The 20,586-nt window shown below is 42.0% G+C and overlaps 1 protein-coding gene across 3 annotated transcripts in view; it reads right to left on the reverse strand.

Moving 5' to 3' along the window:
* Nucleotides 1-2,712: 2,712 nt before the first annotated feature.
* ntm (neurotrimin) overlaps nt 2,713-20,586 on the reverse strand; it is a 639,130-nt gene continuing 621,256 nt past the window's right edge. The window contains exons 5-9 of one of the 3 annotated variants that reach the window (XM_034099234.2): nt 12,617-12,745; nt 11,893-12,013; nt 11,418-11,569; nt 9,731-9,766; nt 2,713-6,606 (exon numbers count right to left, since the gene is read on the reverse strand). In XM_034099234.2, coding sequence (XP_033955125.1) covers nt 6,506-6,606; nt 9,731-9,766; nt 11,418-11,569; nt 11,893-12,013; nt 12,617-12,745 — 539 coding nt within the window. In that variant the 3' untranslated portion in view covers nt 2,713-6,505. The remainder of the gene's footprint in view (nt 6,607-9,730; nt 9,767-11,417; nt 11,570-11,892; nt 12,014-12,616; nt 12,746-20,586) is intronic. The other 2 variants (XM_034099236.2, XM_034099235.2) reach the window with 2 other exon arrangements.

Here is a 20,586-nt window from a genome sequence, read left to right on the forward strand (position 1 = left end):
TTCAGTTGCAGTGGAGAAACACACTCAGAGAGTTATGGCAGACCTCCCGCTGCAGTCGTACATAATGAATGTACCGGAATCCTTCAAATACACTGTGTTCAGTCTCAAAGACACACTGCTGTCAGTTAGAGAGGGGCAGTTAGCAGTTGTTGGTGATGTAGCGGACAGACGCTCACTCCAAGGTCACAACTTCAGAGGGAATCAAAAAAATCAATATCTGGTTTCTGGATATGTGCCACTGCTTGCAACTCTGCTGTTTGTGAACCTCACAAAGCTCTGTTGGCATTGCAGTAGAGTAAAATATATAATTTGTATACATCTATATTCACCATGAAAAAAACAAAAAACACCAATTTACGCAAAACACAAAATCTTAAGATACAACATTTTATTATTGTCAGTCTTAAATATGAGCACAGACTTTTCATCAAGAAAATACATATGAACCAACAATCCTTTACAATGCAGGAAGTCAAAGTGCAAGAGGTCCTCCTCCACTCCGGAACATTACATGTGAGGACAGTCCTGTGAACTTGTAACCAGTCAAAGAAGATCTGCTATGCTAATCCTCTGATCCCTCACGTCTCACCAACGTCCACATCCACAAACAATCTCTTCTAGACTCCAATGCAAATCACGCAAATGTCACAAAACATCTCAAATGAAAAAGACTTATTTTTATCTGGTGAGTGCAGTACAAGCTCAGTTATCTCTCTTGAATGTTATAAAGTGTTGTTCAGTGTTCTGCTTTTCAAACTATTGTCTTGCTTTGCACATATGGAGACAAAGAAAATATAATACCAACAACTTTTTTACCCAACTTCCTTGTCTCAATTGGGTTCATGTCCGCTTGCTGAGAGGGAGAGTCCTACAACACCTTATGCAGACTTCAAACAGACATCATACATAGGTCATACCACCTTACATGTTTGGTGCTACTGCCTTCATTTCATGGGACGTGATTAAGAGCAGCCTGATGGGATTCAGAAGAAGTGAAAGGTGTGTGTAATCAGGTCTTTTCAGTCCATAGCTAATCTTTAGAGGTGGATCAGAAATATTACTAGGGTTCTTACAAGATCCTCTCTTGAAATGACACTTGCATTCTGTCTTGTCTATCCTTTTGTTAAAGTCATGCTTGGTGGAAGTGAGGGGATTTTCCGTCATGCAGAATGCCACTGCAGTATAACTGCCTCTAATTCGCCTGAGAGATGGTAAACGATCCCCACACTAAAGGACTTTATCCTGATGTTCAAGGTAAATGGTCGTTGGATCAGTGATCACAGATCCACAAGAACACCTTCAAGATCATTTGCAGGCTTAATATATGGACTTTTCAGGGAGGCATTTGGGCTGGTGGCCAACTAGAGCACACGAAATTAGAAAAACCATGGTGGTGAGACCGCCTGTGTCATCAGGGAGTGATCTTCTAACCCCAACGCTGTCGCCGGTCAGTCAATCCACGGCGACTTTAAGACGTTTGATTACACTAAAGAAAGTCGTAGTCAGCAGAACAGGGATGTGATGACTCTGAGAGTGGACTTTACGCTGGAGGATGAGCTCAGTTAACAACAGGACCATTTGAAGGCCAACCGAGAGCTTATTAGAGTTTTCACAACTAAATGAGCCATAACATGACAAATAGCCACGTTGTGCACACGACATCACACTGTCTGTTCATTAAATGTAATGTGATTGTTTATTTAACTGCTCTTCAAGCCAGCTTGTCTAACCTTGAGGCTACCAGTATAATGCGTAAACAACACTGGCGCTAAGTAAAACAAACACCTCAGGTCAGAGACGATCCAAAAGGAGCCTTTAAAGGAGCCGCCTGCATAGGCTTCTCCACATGCCTTCTCTTGTTACACGTTTGGAACAGCAGGGATTTGAGAGCAGGCAAATAAAGATGATACTTTTCTGGTAGCAGCACGTGGCTCAGACCAAGGCCAACACTTTAGGAATGTGATCTGACGGGATTTCCAGCAGTGATCTGACAGCTGCTGACTTTCTTCCATCTCCTCTGAAAACGCGAAAGATATGTCGTCCTCGGATCACAGAGCCTGCTCTCTGCCTCCATGTTGCTTCTGCAGCTCACTGCTTCACAGTGTGCAACACTTTATCCGTGACTATAGATCTCATCAGAGCTAATAAACAATATGCGTGTTCGATATTACGGATTAGCAGGGTTCCTCTAATGATGGTGTAAAGTCAGAATATGAATGTGCACAGCTTTGGTTTGCAGTCAGTGATGATCATTACAGCCTGGCTCTGGATCACTGCCACAGGAACCATATGGCTCTGCTATTATTAGGTGGATTATAAGGTGAAGTCAGCCGTACAGACACCACCTTACTTCTGGTTAGGTGCACATTCATCTCCTCGAGAGAAACATGTTATATTTTGACAGCAGCCCTGCTAGTTTGCACAGATCTGTTTATGTTCTAAATGTCTCTCTTGCTTCGGTTTGTCCTCAGAAACAGTGTGCTTGACCCAAACATGTTGCTGCAATTGAAATGACATGTAAAATATATATCACACATATTAAGGACAAAGCAATAAGCTGCACACATTGTGTCTGTGTCATGTCCTCTCACACACACACACACACACACACACACACACACACACACACACACACACACACACACACACACACACACACACACACACACACACACACACACACACACACACACACACACACACACACACACACACACACACACACACACACACACACACACACACACCACCATGACCTGGGGGGTATACTACGAAGCAGGATTTTTGCTTAGCGGCTAACTTCAAAGAAAACTTGGGCTTTCCGGTCCTACGAAGCTGGTTCTCTTTTTAGCAGGCTAGATCTGCATGGTAATATATGCTAAGCAGCTAACCTGGTCGGGACCAGGTTAGCTGCAGGCTAAGAGCTCAACTCAGTGAAAGCACCGCCTGCTGACCAATCAGAGCTCAGTGTGCGGAGTTTAAAGCGATCAAGTCATATTACAGGAGAAAGGAAATACAGAAAAGCTGCCGTCGCAGGAAAGACGGCCGGCAAAAATCACCGACTGTGTGAACGTGAACATTAATAGAATATCACCTCCATCTTCAGAGCAATCTGACTATTATAACATTAGCGTTAAGAAAGCTTACTTAAATATCGGCCACAACATAAGTAACCGGATCAGAGTACATTAAGTACAGTCCGCGGCATATCACTTCATAATGTATCATATATCTCCTTATCTGAGTCAGCTGAGCCGGATCTGGCCGTGCAGCACTCACAGCGTCACAGACTGGATGCAGAAGGATTATTTTAAGCAACACATTAAGTTGAGGAAACACTCGAGACAAATGTAATGAAAGTCAGATGGTGTTTTAGACGGGCAGTGATATCATAAACCTGTTAATGTACGCATTCAAACACTTGTTCTGTTCCCAGCTGTATTCACTTTGCAGGTGCAGCTCTGTGGCTTTGATCCTGATCAAGTGTTTAAGTCATGGATGTTTAGAGTTTAAGTTCTTCATATGTCTAATATTATAGTTGACTTATCATTCAGGAAGTATGACACTGCGCTGTCAGTACGCTTCTCCATGTTTGTGATTGGTCGAATGCTCCAGATACCACCCCTTTCATGTGAACGCGCACCTAACTAGATAGGACACGGCTGGCTGGAGCGATCCACTTGATAACCAGCGTCGTAGGACCGTTTAGCGAGAGCGCGTATGTTTTGGATTAGGCCAACCGGCTAACTCAAACATATCAGGTTAGGTTGAACCGGCTTCGTAGTACAGGCCCCAGGTTAGGTTGAACCGGCTTCGTAGTACAGGCCCCAGGTTAGGTTGAACCGGCTTCGTAGTACAGGCCCCAGGTTAGGTTGAACCGGCTTCGTAGTACAGGCCCCTGGTCTCATGACGGTGAATTGCAGTGTTGGTATTTAACTGCTAAGAGGTAGTTCATAAACTAAAATGACCAGTTTTGAAGACGTATGCTGGGCTGTACTAAACATTAATGAAAGCTGAAATAAACAGGACACCAGAATCTGTGGCATGGGTGTGAGATGGAGTAAGAGTCATTGTGTGTGTGTGTGTTTTTGTTTTAAGTTATTAAGCAAATTATTATATTTTCAGCACATTTGGCTCCTTTTCAACTTTAAACGTGAATTAAAAGTGATGATGCTGTGAGCCATGAATGCCATGCAAACTGTTCCTGAAGGCAGCGTCCCTGTGAGGAGGTCTGACGCACACTGAACAGACTGAAACCACGACTTTAATGAAATGCATTATGTCAGCCAATGACACATCATTGTATTGGGTTGTGTAAAAGCAATAATATTAAGTTTAAATACAAAATGTTAGGTTCAACTTCATATTATTGCTTTCAACTAACCTAATACAGTTATGTGTAATGTGTCCATGTGTTCAGTCTTTTCGGTGCAGTGTGTCTTAGATGTGGTTAACATTGGGGGACCTAAAGCTGCCATCAGCCCAGATGGAATGATAAGCATATCACTTCCACACATCTCTCTGCTGGAGACAACAGTACGCACTGTCTCTGTCTCCCTGTTGTTGTCGTGGAAACAAACGTGATGAACCTGTCAGATTCAGCAGATGCAGTAACGACCCTGCTTCGTGCCTTTTTCATTTGGATGTTGGCTTTGTTTCAAAACATCAAGCAAAGCAGTCCGTTTGCAGGACATCAGAGGGGCGCTGAGGGAATCCAGGGGAAACCGGAGGGAAAGGTAACTGTTTCAATCCCTCTCTCCTCCTTCTGAGTCTGCTCAGTCAGTCTGTCTTGCATTGATTTAAAAAAAAGAAATGTGAACAACTCAGTGAGAGCTGTGGATTCTTAATAAGCGCATCATTTGCCATCGTGTTGGATGTTGTGATAATGGGATCTTACCAATCCTTTACTCCTGCACACGGTTCAATGACTGGACTGCAGCGCCTACAGAAAGCACAAACGGCAGCTGCAAGAAACCAGAAAAGCTTGCTTTGATGCTGCTGTCAGGCTCTGTTCCTCTGCTGGGGGAACACGAGTGCATCTCAAGTGTATTGTTAGCAAACAAAGGAGATACATCACTGGCTGTACTTCGTGCTGCTGTGTCGTGAGAGGCTCTTGATTGTTGCATACAATCCTCATGCTCACAACAGAAACGTTTCAGGAGGTCTGTCCTCTGTCCGCTGTGCTTCCATAATAAAACATTATAACATGAGATGTGTTTCTCGTGTTATCACATATCCTGTTTTCTCAGTTACAGTTTTCACTCAGATCAATCTTGGTTATAACACGTGGCTCACTACGGCACAGCAGGCCCGCAATTATTCTATTGTTCTTCTTAAAAAGAACTTGGAATGCCAGGTGCAGATGCAAATAAGCTTCAATCATAAACCACACGCTGTAGATTTTGGTTTATATTTATCTATCATTTGAGATTTCCAAAATGACCCCATGTTGGAACTACATTAAATCACAACGTGTTTGCCCTCTTGTTTGTGAAAAGACAAATATGGGATACGTGTGTGTTGTTTGATGTTGTGAATATAAAACGTGACTCCGAGGAATGATGGTGCTGTGTGAACCGCTAAAGTCTTTGGGGTATTGGTGTCTAAATACATGCAGAACGTGTTTTATTTTCTATAACATGACCTCACAGACCCTACAGTGCTGGTTTGGATCAGAAACAGGGAAACATTTTTAAATAACTGTGTAGTGTGGAAATGACATTATGTTCAAACAAGTAGCAACATCATTAATACATTAGCATCATGTAAATAAGACGTCGACTCCACACAAGTGGAGTGAAATCTTTCTCCATTTTTAACTACATAATTATCACATAATTATTCATCACCATTTGTGTACTGGAAAAGAAAAAGAAAACAGACAAATAACTCGAATATTTCTCCTAAATAATTACAACTTCATATTTTCCCTTCTCAAAAATATTTAAAACTCAACATCATTGAATTAAATTAAAAGAATAACACAACTGCAAGTATATCACTATAATGCTGAGAACAAAAACACTTGAAGGTCAAAAACAATTATGTTTCAACAACCAGACTGAATGTTAATTATCATACATTAAAATATAAGAATAGCAGGCTTCCCGCCTCAGGGTAACCTAGATTCCTTCTGCTTCACGGTCTCACTTTGAGGTATTTAGCATTCACCTCTCATTCCTGCTGTAAATGTGCCTTTTCCTGGAGTTAACATGAATATGCAATGCAGTTGAAATTAAGACAAATCCATTTGAACAACAAACAATTAAAACATATATGTAAAAATAATCCAGAATAATAAAGTGTAGAGAGAACATTTCCAACACTGTTCAATTAAAATCTCAAACATTTGTTACATCCTTGAAAAAAACTGAAACTTTTGTAACTGGGTCAACATTAACAGGATATTGCATGTGCATCAGTTCATGGTTCCGTTTGAAAAATGAAAGAAAAACACACACACACACACACATAACAAAATACTTGTGTTCAATTCCATTCCTCTTCAAAATCTGAGCAGGAAGGGCAGGAACACCAGGCCCAGCAGGCAGGTGTGTAGGTGGAGTCCTGCCGCACCCCCGCTGCCGTCCTGCACTGCTCTCGGTCCTGACAGGAGAGAGGGACACGAAGATACATTTCACTGTGGAATTGTCTTTTTCCAGTGTGGCATCACTACTGGCCCTTTGTTTTGAAATGAACAGCCAATCAGCTGATGGCCATTCAGGACCCTAAAGAGAATTACTGTGATGTATACAGGGCTGTTTTGTAAATTATGTTTTTGTTAAAATTAAAGCAACTTATGTTGTTGCATTACATACTGAGAAAGTCAATGGCGTCTTGCCGGCTGGTCCGACTTCAACATTTAAACCAAACTATCATTTGTGTTTCCTAATCCAAACTCCTCGAGGGGCTCTTGATGTGGACCACACTCTCTGGATCAAACATCCAGACGTGTTACTGCCCATATGCGGAACTGACAACAAAAGCGCCTTTCCTTCACAAGAAGAAGCAGTCAGAAGCAAACTCGTGAAACATGTATGTGCTCCCACAAAACATAATGAATCAAATCATTACACATGTTTGGATGAAGAGAGCAGCCGACTAACACAACAGTAATTCAACTTTACATTTGTGTTCTTTCTGTGTCCCTAACATGCGTTATTATCTTGCAATACTTAGCAGATGCTGCTAAATCTGCCTGTGTCTGATTGTAATTCAGCTCAGAAGATATGAGAGAATCAATGTTAGATTCTAGTCTGATGTATTCTTATGTGTTTCTATGCTAAAAACAAGCATCCTGTAGCGAGTATTGTTTTCTAAGGCTGTGTATGCTCATGTGTCATTCTTTGGATGATAGTCCGCGGTTACAGCAGGACACCAGAGGCAGAAACCACTGTTTGTTGTAAAGTATAAATAAACAGCACATGTGTAAAATAACAAGACAATATCCAGTTTGTTAGCGTAGCAGGACGTGAGCTACGTTGGTGCTGCGTCATCTATCTCAGTGCGACGGTCACCATGCCGCGGCCTGCAGCATCAGGTGCAGCGTGGAGGAGCAACGTTCAACATGCTCAGCTACTCTTTGGTAAAAGAGCTTTTCTATCTATTACAAGAGGAGCATTCACACTGCGGTACTTTTCCCACAGAGGTTCATGATCGCGTTCACACCAAAAAGAGCCGGTACTAAAATTAGTTAATGCGAACCTTTTTACCCCCTCGAAAGTCCCTGCTCGAGAGCAGGGACTTTCGAGGGGCTCTTTAGTGAGAAAAGAGCTATATTTCTGATTGGCTGGGTGGATTGCAAACCACGCCCCGTAAAACTCCCAAAAAGTTTTGTGAAGCCGCCATTTTATTATCCTTGCATTAGCATTATTAGCATTAGCATTAGCCCAGCGCAGAAACGCAGAGAGACTAACTTATGGCAACACAAAATAAAACATGGGAGCGGTGGAGATGAGGAGGTGTCGGCGTTCTGGCGATTTACTCGGAAAGCTTCAGTAGAAGCCGCTGGGAGTCCCAGCAGCTTCGACTGAAGCCAGTCCCCAACTCCGGGGACTTCCGGCCGGGGACTTTGGGCGGCAGTATACGCCGTGAAGCGGTTTGCGGCCTGCCAGTAAACCCAAAGCAGAAGAAGAAGAAGTGACGTCAGCGGCTTCATTTGCCTAATCCTCCCCCAGGGACTTTTTCCGGTGTGAACGCGATCTGTACTTAGTTCATGAGAACTAAAGAGTTCGCATGAACCTTTGTGGGAAAAGTACTGCAGTGTGAATGCGCATAAGAACATTGTTAGTTCTGAGAAGTGCCCTCAAAACAAAAGCATTTTGTTAAAATGATGTTACGATGTTCAGGTGTGCAACCGGGACACTTCTAGCTATGTTAATGTTTCTTTGGTGTAAATGTTTGGTCTAAATGTAAGGCCTTACATACTTCAGTACAACATAATAAATATTGCATAAGTAGTGTAAACTATGTGGAGTCATAGTGAGACATTAACTTGTAAGGATATTGTTCAGCATGTTGCCATTAACAATTGAGAATCGCTGCAGAAAGTGTTTTCTGAACAAGGAGCCAGAAAAGTGATTGTGTGGAAAACATTTAGTTTCTCATATCTCCTGAAACCGTATCATCTGCTACGATACATCCGGCTACAACCTTGGCAGCCTAGAACACATGGAGCAGACACATGTTTGTCCTCAGGTTTCGTAAAATGCAACCATATTCTTAGAGAAATACTTAAATGTCTGCACCTTAAGTATCCCAGTGTAACACTGTTTGCACAGCTAAGATACAACACAATGGTATGTTGCAAACACGAAAGCACTTAATACTTTGATCAGGCCATTTTCACTGAGGAGGGAAGTTCCTCTGAAGCGAATGCATTGTATGAGGACACATCGGAACTACTCTGAGGCTCGTAACACAATGACTTCTCATTTCCCTTGGATTTCCATGAGTTCCCAGCAGCTTCCTCTGGGGCATCTATCCAATTACCCTGCAACAGTGGATTATCCCTAATCCTGAATATGGCTGATTAGAATAATGGCGTTCACTCGCAGTCAAAATCAAAGCCATTAATACAATTATATTGTGGTAATGGAGTGGGTTTGCTTACAAGATGCTGCAAGCACCAGTCACAAGCACTCTTTAAAGGACAAGACGTGTGAGGGTTTATCTCTGCTCTGTGATCTCGACTCGGAGATACCGGAAACATTCCAGCTGCCAGTGAGGCAGCTCTCTCTCTTGTGCGAAGGATGTACAGTGCATATGCAATAACTAGAGGTACAAGCAATCACACTAGCACAATGATAATGATAAAAGATGACAGATACTTACATTGGGAAAAGAGCATGCACAAATCAAAATAAAGCCACGTCACAGGGATGCAGTTGGGGTTGCAAGAGAGAAGATACGACAACATGGTTAGTGAACGAAGCTGTCATGACCATTTTCACAAAGATTCTCACGAGCAGTCTTCTTCAAAGCGGCTGCCATACAACAGCTGTAGCGTGTCAACTCGAGAAGAGACCGACGCGATATCAAAGAAGGTCGAGTTTGGACAGGATCAAAGAGCCCAGCCGTGATTCGTCTCTTCTTGTCACACTGCTTAGAACTGCAGGGACACCGCAGCACACGTTGTACTTTGTGAAAATGGTTATTTGTCATGTGCCAGCATGCAGTTAATACTTTCTATCGACAGCAGTTGAAGTGCATGCTGGAGCAGAATACTAACCTTGCAATAGCGTTGAGCTAGTGGGTTCAATTACCACTACACCAGGGAGACAAGTGGAACAGAGCAACATATTGGAAACAGCCCAGCAACACACCATTAACACACGTGCATTGTTACCAAGTGCTCCACCAGAGAACAGAGCCGACAGACATTCACCAGTCGGGTGGTGTCAGAGGCAAACGCTGGAACACTACAGTACTTGAATTGAGTTCACCCTCAATGGAATTAGAGTGATATTAAAACGATGAATTCATTTTCTCTTTCTTAAGTAAGAGCAATACGTCAGTTTACGGGACTCTGTGCTCATTCTGAACAGGCTGAACATCACAGAAGCATAAACTAAACTAACTGTAGGTGTAATAATCAAATCATGTGAAAAAAGATAGTGACTTCTTATGTTTTAACTGTGTATATTAACTCAGCACAAGCTGTGTTCGCCTGCACATGAATGCACAACTGTATCAAGATATTGAGTCAGAAAAAGAGATATTTCTATGTTTGAAAAACAGCTATAACTTTCACCAAATGGATAAAGTTTGAATAACACCGATAAAAGTTAGCGAAATTGAGAGTATTTTGCAGAATATTATTATAATTGTCATTGTTACTTGTATTGCAAAATACTAGGGATGTAACGATACCAAAAACTCACGGTACGATAATATCGCGATAACAAGTCCACGGTAAGGTATTTATCGCGATATTGAATAATAAAGGGGAATTTTTTTTTCCAATAACACATTTTTTTACCCGAAAAATGTTTCTTTATTACATAATAAATCTGATTTGTACAGCATTTGAGTAGAATAGCAGTATTTAATAATCAGACCCTGCAATAAAATAAATCAAGTGTCACTTTAGTTTTTCAAGTAACTCAACTCAAACTCACTAGTCACTCACTCGGCATCATCAGACAGGTTTTTAGGAATATGAGCATATCCACATTTCCAGGTATTTATATATATATATATATATATAAACTGGGATGTTTGGGCGTTTACAATATCCCCTGCTCTGGAAAACACTCTCTCGCTTGGTACTGATGTTGCTGGGACAGCAGTGGTCGCGTTCACCGAATATTTAATTTATCAATGACGGAAAAATCTGAAAGCAGTCTGTCATTTTGACAGATTAGAACAAACTCGGAACAGCGCCAACGTTTCCCCGCAGCGAGGCTCTGGTGTTATGCCGTGTTATGCATGCCCTCCCAAAGGACATGATATAGTTTCCAAACCGTACTTTGCCGTAAAGATCAACACATGTCTGGGAGGTTTTGCTTTACGCTGTGTGCGATCCCGCGAGGTGCATAACACCCCCCCCCCCCCGTTGAACTGTTCAGATCCGACGGGTAATAAGGGATTATGATGGACATTTTACGATCCTGTCTGTCAGAAGAAGGTGAGGCTTATTGACAGGGCGAGATATAAATATACTGTTGGTACTTGTCAATGTCTCTAGGTGTGTAAATGTAGCCCTGTAAATACCATGTCCTTTTGTGTTCTGTTGTTTTATGTTCATGTTGTAACCTACGTGGTAGATTTTGTCAGTCTCACGACGGTATTGGGACGTTTATTTACCGCGATACCGCGATATTCGGTATATCGTTACATCCCTACAAAATACACTGCAGCTCTTTAGTCATATTGACTTTCTGTAGTAGCATCCTGTCGTAGATTGTTGTACTCACCATACATAAGGAAGCTTGTGTTTGAGCTCCCAAGTTTGTTGCTGGCGACACAAGTGTAGTTGCCGTAATCTGCATCAGACACGTTAAAAAAAGTCAGCTTGGACAACGACCCAGTGTTCGAGATCTCCATGCCGTCAATGCCAGCGTAGATCCTGAATGTGAGGAAGACGGGGACGCATGCAACATGTCACCTGTGTTTCTGTAGTTCTTTCAAAGTCTCTGCCAGATGAACGTGAGATATTTTCACATATTGAATGTATTATGTCAACAGATTTCACATCACCGTATTAGGTTAGTTGAAAGCAATAATAATATGTTTAAATAAAATATATTAAGTTCAACTTAATATTATTGCTTTCAACTAACCTAATACGGTTATGTGAAATGCGTTGAGATAATACATTGAATTAAAGTCAACGCTTAATTTTTTTCAGTGCTCGATTCTTTGACTGCTTAAAATGTCGGAAATAGTTACCTTCTGTCCTCTTTGTACCACTCAAACTCTGGCTCGGGCACAGCGTCCGCCTCACACTCCAGAACCCCCCGCTGGCCCAGAGTCACCCCCACGTCTCTGCCCTCTGACACAGCTGGAACATCTACAAGCAACAACAACACCTTATCACCTGAATCTCCACCATTGTGTTTTTTAACCAATCTTCTCAGCAGCAGCTCATTAGCATTTAAAGCTACAAACACAGAATCAGCACTTTTGGAATAGGGCTGAAACAGAGGGGATTATGGGACGCTGCAATGATCTGTTTGGTGTTTCAGCCAATCAGAGACAGGTTCTGTATATATCTGAGACCTACAATATAGTTTAATAGGTGACTTTTAAGTTTAAGTAAATGTCCAAAACTAAAACGTTGCTTATTATCAGGGTAACTAAGCACATTTGTTTCATGTTTCATTAACATCTTGATTACTCTGAAATGGTAGATACTGGTATGTCGAACAGCCTCCTGAAATCACCTGTTATTTGTGTCAGTCCAACATCTCCGTTGATGATAGAGAACAGAATGTGTGAAGCCGGGAACTTTAAATATGCGTCACTTGTTCTTGACAAATAGTTACAATTATTATATGATAATGACATGTGTTGTCATTGTTTCCATCACCTCATGACTCGATGGTAATCGACTTATCATTTCAGCACAGTTCATTGAAAGAGAACATTTTCTTCGGTGAAATCACTGACTTACAGTTGACAGTTATGTCCACAGTCTGGACGTCCGTGTCGATATCGTTGACGGCTGTGCATTCATACGTCCCCGCCCTGTGTCTGGAGATGGATGGGATTTCCAGGTAATCATCGTCTGATCCCAGGTCCCCTACAGAAGGTCACACACAAAGCGAAAGAACGTTAGAAATGCAATGTAAATGTGAGAAGTCAACAGCTCCATCGTCCTGACTCAAGAAGGTACATCGCCACACTGCAAAGACAGCCCTTCCAAAAACAAGCAAGATATTCTTGAATCAGGTGAGATGTTCCTGTATCAAGCAAATCAATCTGCCAATGGGGTGAGCCACACCTTGGCTAGCATTCTTAAAACTAGAATCTAGCGACTGAAAGACCGTGATGGGCCTTGGAACTAGACACAAATGAAGAATGTAAGCACATGTAGCTTATTACAAGCAATGATTCCTGAATTACTTAAGAAAGAATAACTTAAGATCAGTGTTTTGGTTGAGTTGACTAAGAATGATTTATAATTAGCGAAGAAAGCTTACAATAAGAATCATTGGCTTTAATTTACACAATATATTAGTGACTTTGTCTTAAACATAGAATATAAATCTTAAATTAAGTTTAAAAATCAGCATATAAAGCATTCAAAATAATTACATTCTTTAATTGGCATAATACATGACATGTCACTTGTTAGACGCTTTTATCCAAAGCGACTGACATACTCAGTCCTGTGGGCACTCCCACAGGAGCACTTTGTGGTGAAGCGTCTCAGGGACACAACGACATGCTGACTGCAGTGGGGTTTGAACCTGTGCTCCCCTGATCCCAACACCAACGCACTACTCCACTGCGCCACACACCTCTATATAATTGCATTTATCTTAAATTAAGACAGCAGAAACATTCTTATATTTAGACTTTTTTTTATTCAAACATGAACACTTGTAATAACATTGCGTGGTCATTTTAAACTGTTTTCAATTTTGATCAATGAGTGCCGTGCAATACTTCTACTTGTATTTTTGGTGTGTGTGTGTGTGTGTGTGTGTGTGTGTGTGTGTGTGTGTGTGTGTGTGTGTGTGTGTGTGTGTTTGTGTGTGTGTGTATACCACACCACAGTTGTCTCAATGGCAATGTGAAAAGTGAATAGACAGCTCTCGACAAGTTGTTTGATGGTTTATTTCTTAAAATAAGAAAAAATAAATCTGTTCCATGCCGGGAATGTATGCAAACCGATGCTGTAACTTGTTACTGGTTACTTCTAGCTCAATATAAGATATATTTCTCAAAGTAAGAATACTTTTCTTAAGCAAAACATTCTTAACAAGATAATTTTAGTTTTAAGACGAAAAATAAGAATTGTTTCCCAAAAACAAGTTTTTTTTACTTTCTTAAAATTCCTTTTTTGCAGTTCACACTGGTGCAGGAGAATGGTGAAGATAACTATTACAACTCTAAGTCATCTACCTATTCATTATATTATATTTAGATGTATTATACAGTATTACTTCGATCTCTTGGATAGTAAGCCTACATAGAGCTTGTTAAACAGTTGCAATGTTATGATTCAACAATTCAACAATTGTATTCTTGTGTTCTGTGAACATTTAATATACTATCTTTTTAGTATACGTAACAATTCTTGAACATACATACCTACTTTCTTAGAGTATATTAGTTGAACTTTAACCAATCCCTAATCTATGCTACTGTATAGCATAGGTTGAGTGATTAGTTGTCAAACAATTGGTTTAACATCCAAAATATCGTGTCCATTTATAATGTGATGCAGTGCAGTGAGAAACGTTCTGGGAAGAAGAGAATCTATGTTGGTGTAAAAACCCAGATGTTGAGGAGCAGGAGCAGCGACAGGTTCCTTCTCTCACCACCTGATCCACACTCACACAGCTACATGTATGTTAAAACTTTCAACCCCAGTTCTTGAGCTGACTGACATTTTTCTGAGGATCGTACAACACTTGGTGATTAGTGCTTTGTTCAGCCGCTGCTCATTATCAATTGTCTGTCAGAACATTCATATTCTGCTCCTTTTTGGAGACTCACACGCCTGCGAGCGCAGCAGGGCGGCTACAAAGAAGTGTCAATGTGAACGGAGGAGAACGCCATTCCTGCTTCTATTTCCTGTTTCAATTTGACACGCTTGACAGAGGCACTTAATACAGCACTCAACATAAAGAACAAAAGGCGTAATTGACTTCAAGCCTCCTCCCAAGATGTACGTAGGTGACGCTAATACATTTCACACGGTTTCACTTTGCTGGGTTTAGGCACTCTGCTGAATTGCACCTGGGAAGGTTGTTATGAGACAAGTTCTCACTGGCTCAATGATCAGCTGACGAGGAGTATCAGGAGGACTCATGTAGGTTTGAAGGTTCCACTCTGTTCCTTTTTCTGCTTGGCTTTCTCTCTAAAGAGGGAACTACATTTCGCCAATAGAGACCACAGTGTCACTTAAATACGCCCTGCCTTCCTCTGAGGAGAGGTAATAAGTCAAGCTGCCAGCTGCAGAACATTCTCCACGTCCTCACATCAGGCAGCCGTTTTACAGCAGAGAACTTCACATCAGCATCATGAGCAGCTATCCTTTACACTGACACTTTTCAATAATCAATCTTTCTCTATGTGTCCTAAGACACTTGACAATACCAGCTGTAACAGAGCTATTAAAGCTTTGTTTTATACCATAGCGGGGTTTCCTACAGTTAATTGCAATAAAAGCACCCTACGTATACCTCACAGTTAGCATCTGCTAACAAAATAATGTATTTCTCCTTTATCCATTTGATGTACAGCTTATAGGAAAGCAGCTACATTAGATAGCAAAGGTAAAAACGGTCATATAATAAACATTTTATGTTCTCACTTATGGAGGCACACTCCCTAGGTTGTCCTGCTGATAGAGTACAGATCAGAAAACACTTATATGCATTCTAGAAGAACATATAGAAAAAACGGGGGGTTACGCATTATAACCCTAGTCTATAAGCACAGGCGGAGCCCTCTACTGGACTCTATGGGTACTACTCTCATCATTGATACGCGAGCGTTCACACACTGAAGTTGTATAAACATAGCCGGCCAATCCGGGCGAGCCTACCTGAATGCGCGCGCACGCTCACATTATATATATATAAATATATATGCTTATAGGACAAGGGTTACAATACGTAACCCCCCGTTGTATCTCACACAGGCTCCGCCCTCTACTGGACTCTATGGGTACAGTGGGTGTAACCCCGATGGATAAATGCCCTGTCATCCCTCAACATCGACCCACCACACTGCCCCTGACCGGGCCTTGGTTAACAGCCATCGCACCCCAATTTCCTATCACCCGGTTGTGACCGTGGAGAAGTCACGGCCGCAGCTTACTTGGCTGGGTAGAGCCTAATTGGTCTGAATAAGCCCAAAGCTCCATCCTGCAGGTGCCAGCGCAAGTGACTACACACTGCACACAACGTTTCCCAGGTCCCTAAGTAGCATGGGAAAACGTAAGTGTACTATGTCCCAGGGGGTCGGATACAGCTTACCGACCCACAGCCCCCCTCTTTTCACCAGTCCTGTGTTGCCCCAGCAAGCACAGACAATGAGAAAGAGCCAGACATGTCCAAGAGATAGAACCTTATGAACGGGCTTGGCGTTGACCAAGACGCCGCCGTACATATGTCCTCCACACTCACACCGTTGAACAAGGCTGTCGACACAGCCACACCACATGTAGAGTGCCCACAGGCACCAATGGCAGTTCTTATTGCGGGGTGGAGACATGCACCACTGGGCGCTGTCTCCTGATCCCCTGCAAAAAACGCTTCATAAGCGGTTGGCTAAAGACTGGTCTGCCGCTAAATCCCTCATGACAGGACGAGATGGTTGCTGCATACATCTTGACTGTGGCATGAGCAAGCCCCTTGTCCACCATTAGCTGTAGATAGGATAGAATAGAGCCCAATGTACCGGACAGAGGCTCTAGACTCCTTTCCTCCCACCAATGTTCAGTCTGCCTGAAGCAACCTGATCTCACCAGAATGCGTGACTCCACCACGACTCCTTAACACCACAATGCGTGGTGGAGTCACGAACTTTGTTACATTTGCGTGTCGGCACCACGCAAACAACCCCAATGTAAAGTGAATGAGGCTCCTTTGTCGTGGTGCACACGCATTTCTACAACGTGCATTGTGTGTAATGCAACTGTTAATTTTATTAAATTAGTTTGTTTTTAAGGAAGGCCAGAGCTTCAGCTGTGTCAAATAGATTGTTCCCTTTAGTTAACGTTATTTAAAAGATAATGATCATGTCTTGTATTACGAGCGTCCATTCCCATTGGATAACGGAGAATTTTACACCCGGAAGTAAGTAGCCTATTCTCCTTACTGTCGATTGATCTCAGTGATATCTGCACTACTCATCGACTAAAAAACACCAGATTGTCCTTGTTAATTACACAACATTGATTGGTTTGAATTGTGTGCAATGCTTTTGTATTTTCCCCCTTCGATTCGGAGAAACAAATATTTTTTCGGAGTTTTTGGACGGCAGAAGACACTACACTACCCAGAATCCTCAGCTATCGTTTGGGACTACACCATGAACCCCGTGATCAGTCCTCAAGTTCTTTGATTGGTTGACCTCCAACTGCATTCCATATGAAAAAAAACGTTTCGTAAAAGAGAAAATCATACTTTATTCAGCAGTGCTTGCTTTACTCTTTGATAGTCATCACATGAATGCATTGTAATAAATGGTTTGGCTGCATTAAATATTACACATCTGTCGTAGTTCTTTATTTATCTACAGAGATCGGGCATCAGAATACACCGGAAACTATTCTTTTACCGTTCTGTTTTAATTTCACAATAAAGTTAGTAGTAATATTTTGTTTTGATATTATTGTTTTTTATTAACTACTAGACGACTGGGTCATGTTAAGACTTCTTCTTTTTTGGTTGCTATGGGTTTTTCCATCGCTTTTGTGTTACAAATATCAAAACAATAACAAAATAATATTCGTCGTAAACTAAACCGGAAACAGCAGTATATTTTATTTTGTTAACACTGTAAACTTGACAGCCTTTTAACCTATGCTTTTAACCCAAACCACCTACTGGTTAAAGCACGTTATTACACGTTTAGAGTAATTGCAATGCAGGAAGATTGTGTTGCTTTTTAATGACTGTTTAAAATGCCTTTTTTTTAATGTCTTTCATTTTTGTAACGCACTTTTGAATGTGTTATATTTTATGAAAACATTCAAATATTAAGAGTACATACAAAATAGTGGGAAAGTAGAAGGTCAATTATATAAATATAGAATAGAAAATATCAAGAAGATACTCAAATGGTATCTAGAGTAAAACAGTTTAGTGCCTTAAAGCTTTAATTAAAGAAATGTGCAGAATACGACAGTGTAATGGTGGAGGTACACACATTGATAGATGTCTTGTAATGCACTGTTGAGGAACCTGTGACCCAAGTTGTTCATTCATTGCATAACTACACTGTTGTGTATATGATATGTCAATAAACCTTAGAAAATCTTGAAATCTTGAAAGGGATGTGCAAAATAGCAATTATATACAGTCTTTAATGAACTATTAGAGAATAACGAGTAATGAATATGCTTTAAACGGATCTGCAGATAAATATTTAGTCTTCTCAAGCAACCAACTATCAAATATCTCGCCTGATTGTTGGCACTTGACAATCACCTTCACTGAATTTCATTCAGGTGTAACTAAAGTCTGATTTAAGGGTTGTTTATATTTCACATCATTAATCCAAATCTGTAAAGTAACTAAAATAAATGTAGTGGATTAAAAATACCAGGTTAACCTTAAAGAAAGCCCTCAGGATTATAAAAGACCACCATCACCCCAGCCACAAACGGTTCTGTCTGCTGCAGTCTGGCAGGCGGTACCACAGCATCTGGACTAAAACCACCAGACACAGAGACAGCTTCATCCCACAGGCCAGAAGACTATTAAACACCTATAACATTCATCTGGCAGCTACTTAGAAATTATTTATCTAATATATCATATGCCAATCACTTGTATATAGACTCTTATTGCACTATTTCACTATTTTTTCTGTGCATCTGTTTTATTGCGTAGCACTGTTGGAGGAGCCTGTGACCTAAGAGGGGGGGGGGGGGTAGGACACGTTCGATTCCTGTTTTGAATAGTGTGCCGTCGATGGGTTTCATTCCATTTCAAAGTCCCTTTGGACGCTCTGTGTAAACGTCGCGCATCCAATCACAGAGGTTGAGGACTGATCACGGGGTTTGTCAAGCTAAGCACATGGTGTAGTCCCAAACGATAGCTGAGGATTCTGGGTAGTGTAGTGTCTTCTGCCGTCCAAAAACTCCGAAAATATATTTGTTTCTCCGAATCGAAGGGGGAAAATACAAAAGCATTGTACACAATTCAAACCAATCAATGTTGTGTAATTAACAAGGACAATTTGGTGTTTTTTAGTCGATGAGTAGTGCAGATATCACTGTAAAACCAATCGACAGTAAGGAGAATAGGCTACTTACTTCCGGGTGTAAAATTCTCCGTTATCCAATGGGAATGGACGCTCGTAATACAATACAGGGGACATGATCATTATCTTTTAAATAACGTTAACTGAAGGGAACAATCTATTTGACACAGCTGAAGCTCTGGCCTTCCTTAAAAACTAACTTATAACTTAACTAACTTGTAATTTAATAAAAATAACAGTTGCATTACACACAATGCACGTTGTAGAAATGCGTGTGTGCACCACGACAAAGGAGCCTCATTCACTTTACATTGGGGTTGTTTGCGTGGTGCAGACACGTAAATGTAACAAAGTTCGTGACTCCACCACGCATTGTGGTGTTAAGGAGTCGTGGTGGAGTCACGCATTCTGGTGAGATCAGGTTGGCCTGAAGCAGGGATGTCTGTCTCTTCTCTGACAGAGTGGCACGTAGCCTGCCCTCCTTCTCGATGGGGCGTACACCTCGCTCTCGATGGGGGCTGCATCGAGCAAAATCCCCAGATACCCCACCTTCTGGTAAGGTATGGGACTGCTCTTGCAAAACGCAAATACTTCCTGTTTTGTCTTTCTAGAAATTTCTACATGAAAGTAAGCATCCTTCAGGTCGATGGTTGTGAACCAATCGCCTGGCTGCACCAGTTCCAGTAACTGCAGGAATCCCAACACCTGTAACAGGCTGTGGTGGATCCCGCTCTTGCTGCCTGGATAGTCTGAATAACCTTGTCCGACAGTCCACTCCTTCTCAGCCTGTCCCTTTCAGGAGCCAAGCCTGGAGAGGTTTGGTCAGCCGAAGGTTGTTTTAAATGTGCTATATAAATAAATAAAGATTGATTGAGGTTGACCCAGAGTGGGTAACGCCCCTATTGCACCCGCCTCCTGAGACAGCGCCCCCAGAACTGAGGAACTGTCCAGGGTTAGCCCACCATCATTTGTGTCACTTATGTGTACCACGGTGCCGAGCGGCGACCTGGGGCTACCAGAATCACAGACAACTGTTCTCGTCTCACCCCCTCCAGGAGGGGGGGAATGAGACGCAGCACTGGAAAGGTGTAGAGCAGCTATCTTGGCCACGGCTCGTGTGCAAACGTGTCCACCCCCAAGGGTGGATTGTTCTGCAGAGCCAGGGAGAACCACCATTCGTCTGGCAGGGGCCCGCCTCTTGACATGAGGCTGGCCCCACTGTTCTCCAGTCCCGGAATGTGGGGGGCCTTTAGAGACAAAAACATTCTCTGAGGCCCACGACCACAGGTTCTCCGCTGCGCTCATCAAGGCGACGGAGCTGACTCCATCCTGCCTGTTGATGTAAGCCACTGTGGTGTGGTTGTCGATCCTCACCAGCACATGTTTTCCCTGTAGTAAGGTTTTGAAGTGCTGTAGGTCCAGAACAACTTCCTGTAGCTCGAGAAGGTTGATGTGCCGGGTCTCTGTCAGAGG

This window comes from Pseudochaenichthys georgianus, chromosome 14 (assembly GCF_902827115.2).
Source record: "Pseudochaenichthys georgianus chromosome 14, fPseGeo1.2, whole genome shotgun sequence".
Classification (NCBI taxonomy): Eukaryota; Metazoa; Chordata; class Actinopteri; order Perciformes; family Channichthyidae; genus Pseudochaenichthys; species Pseudochaenichthys georgianus.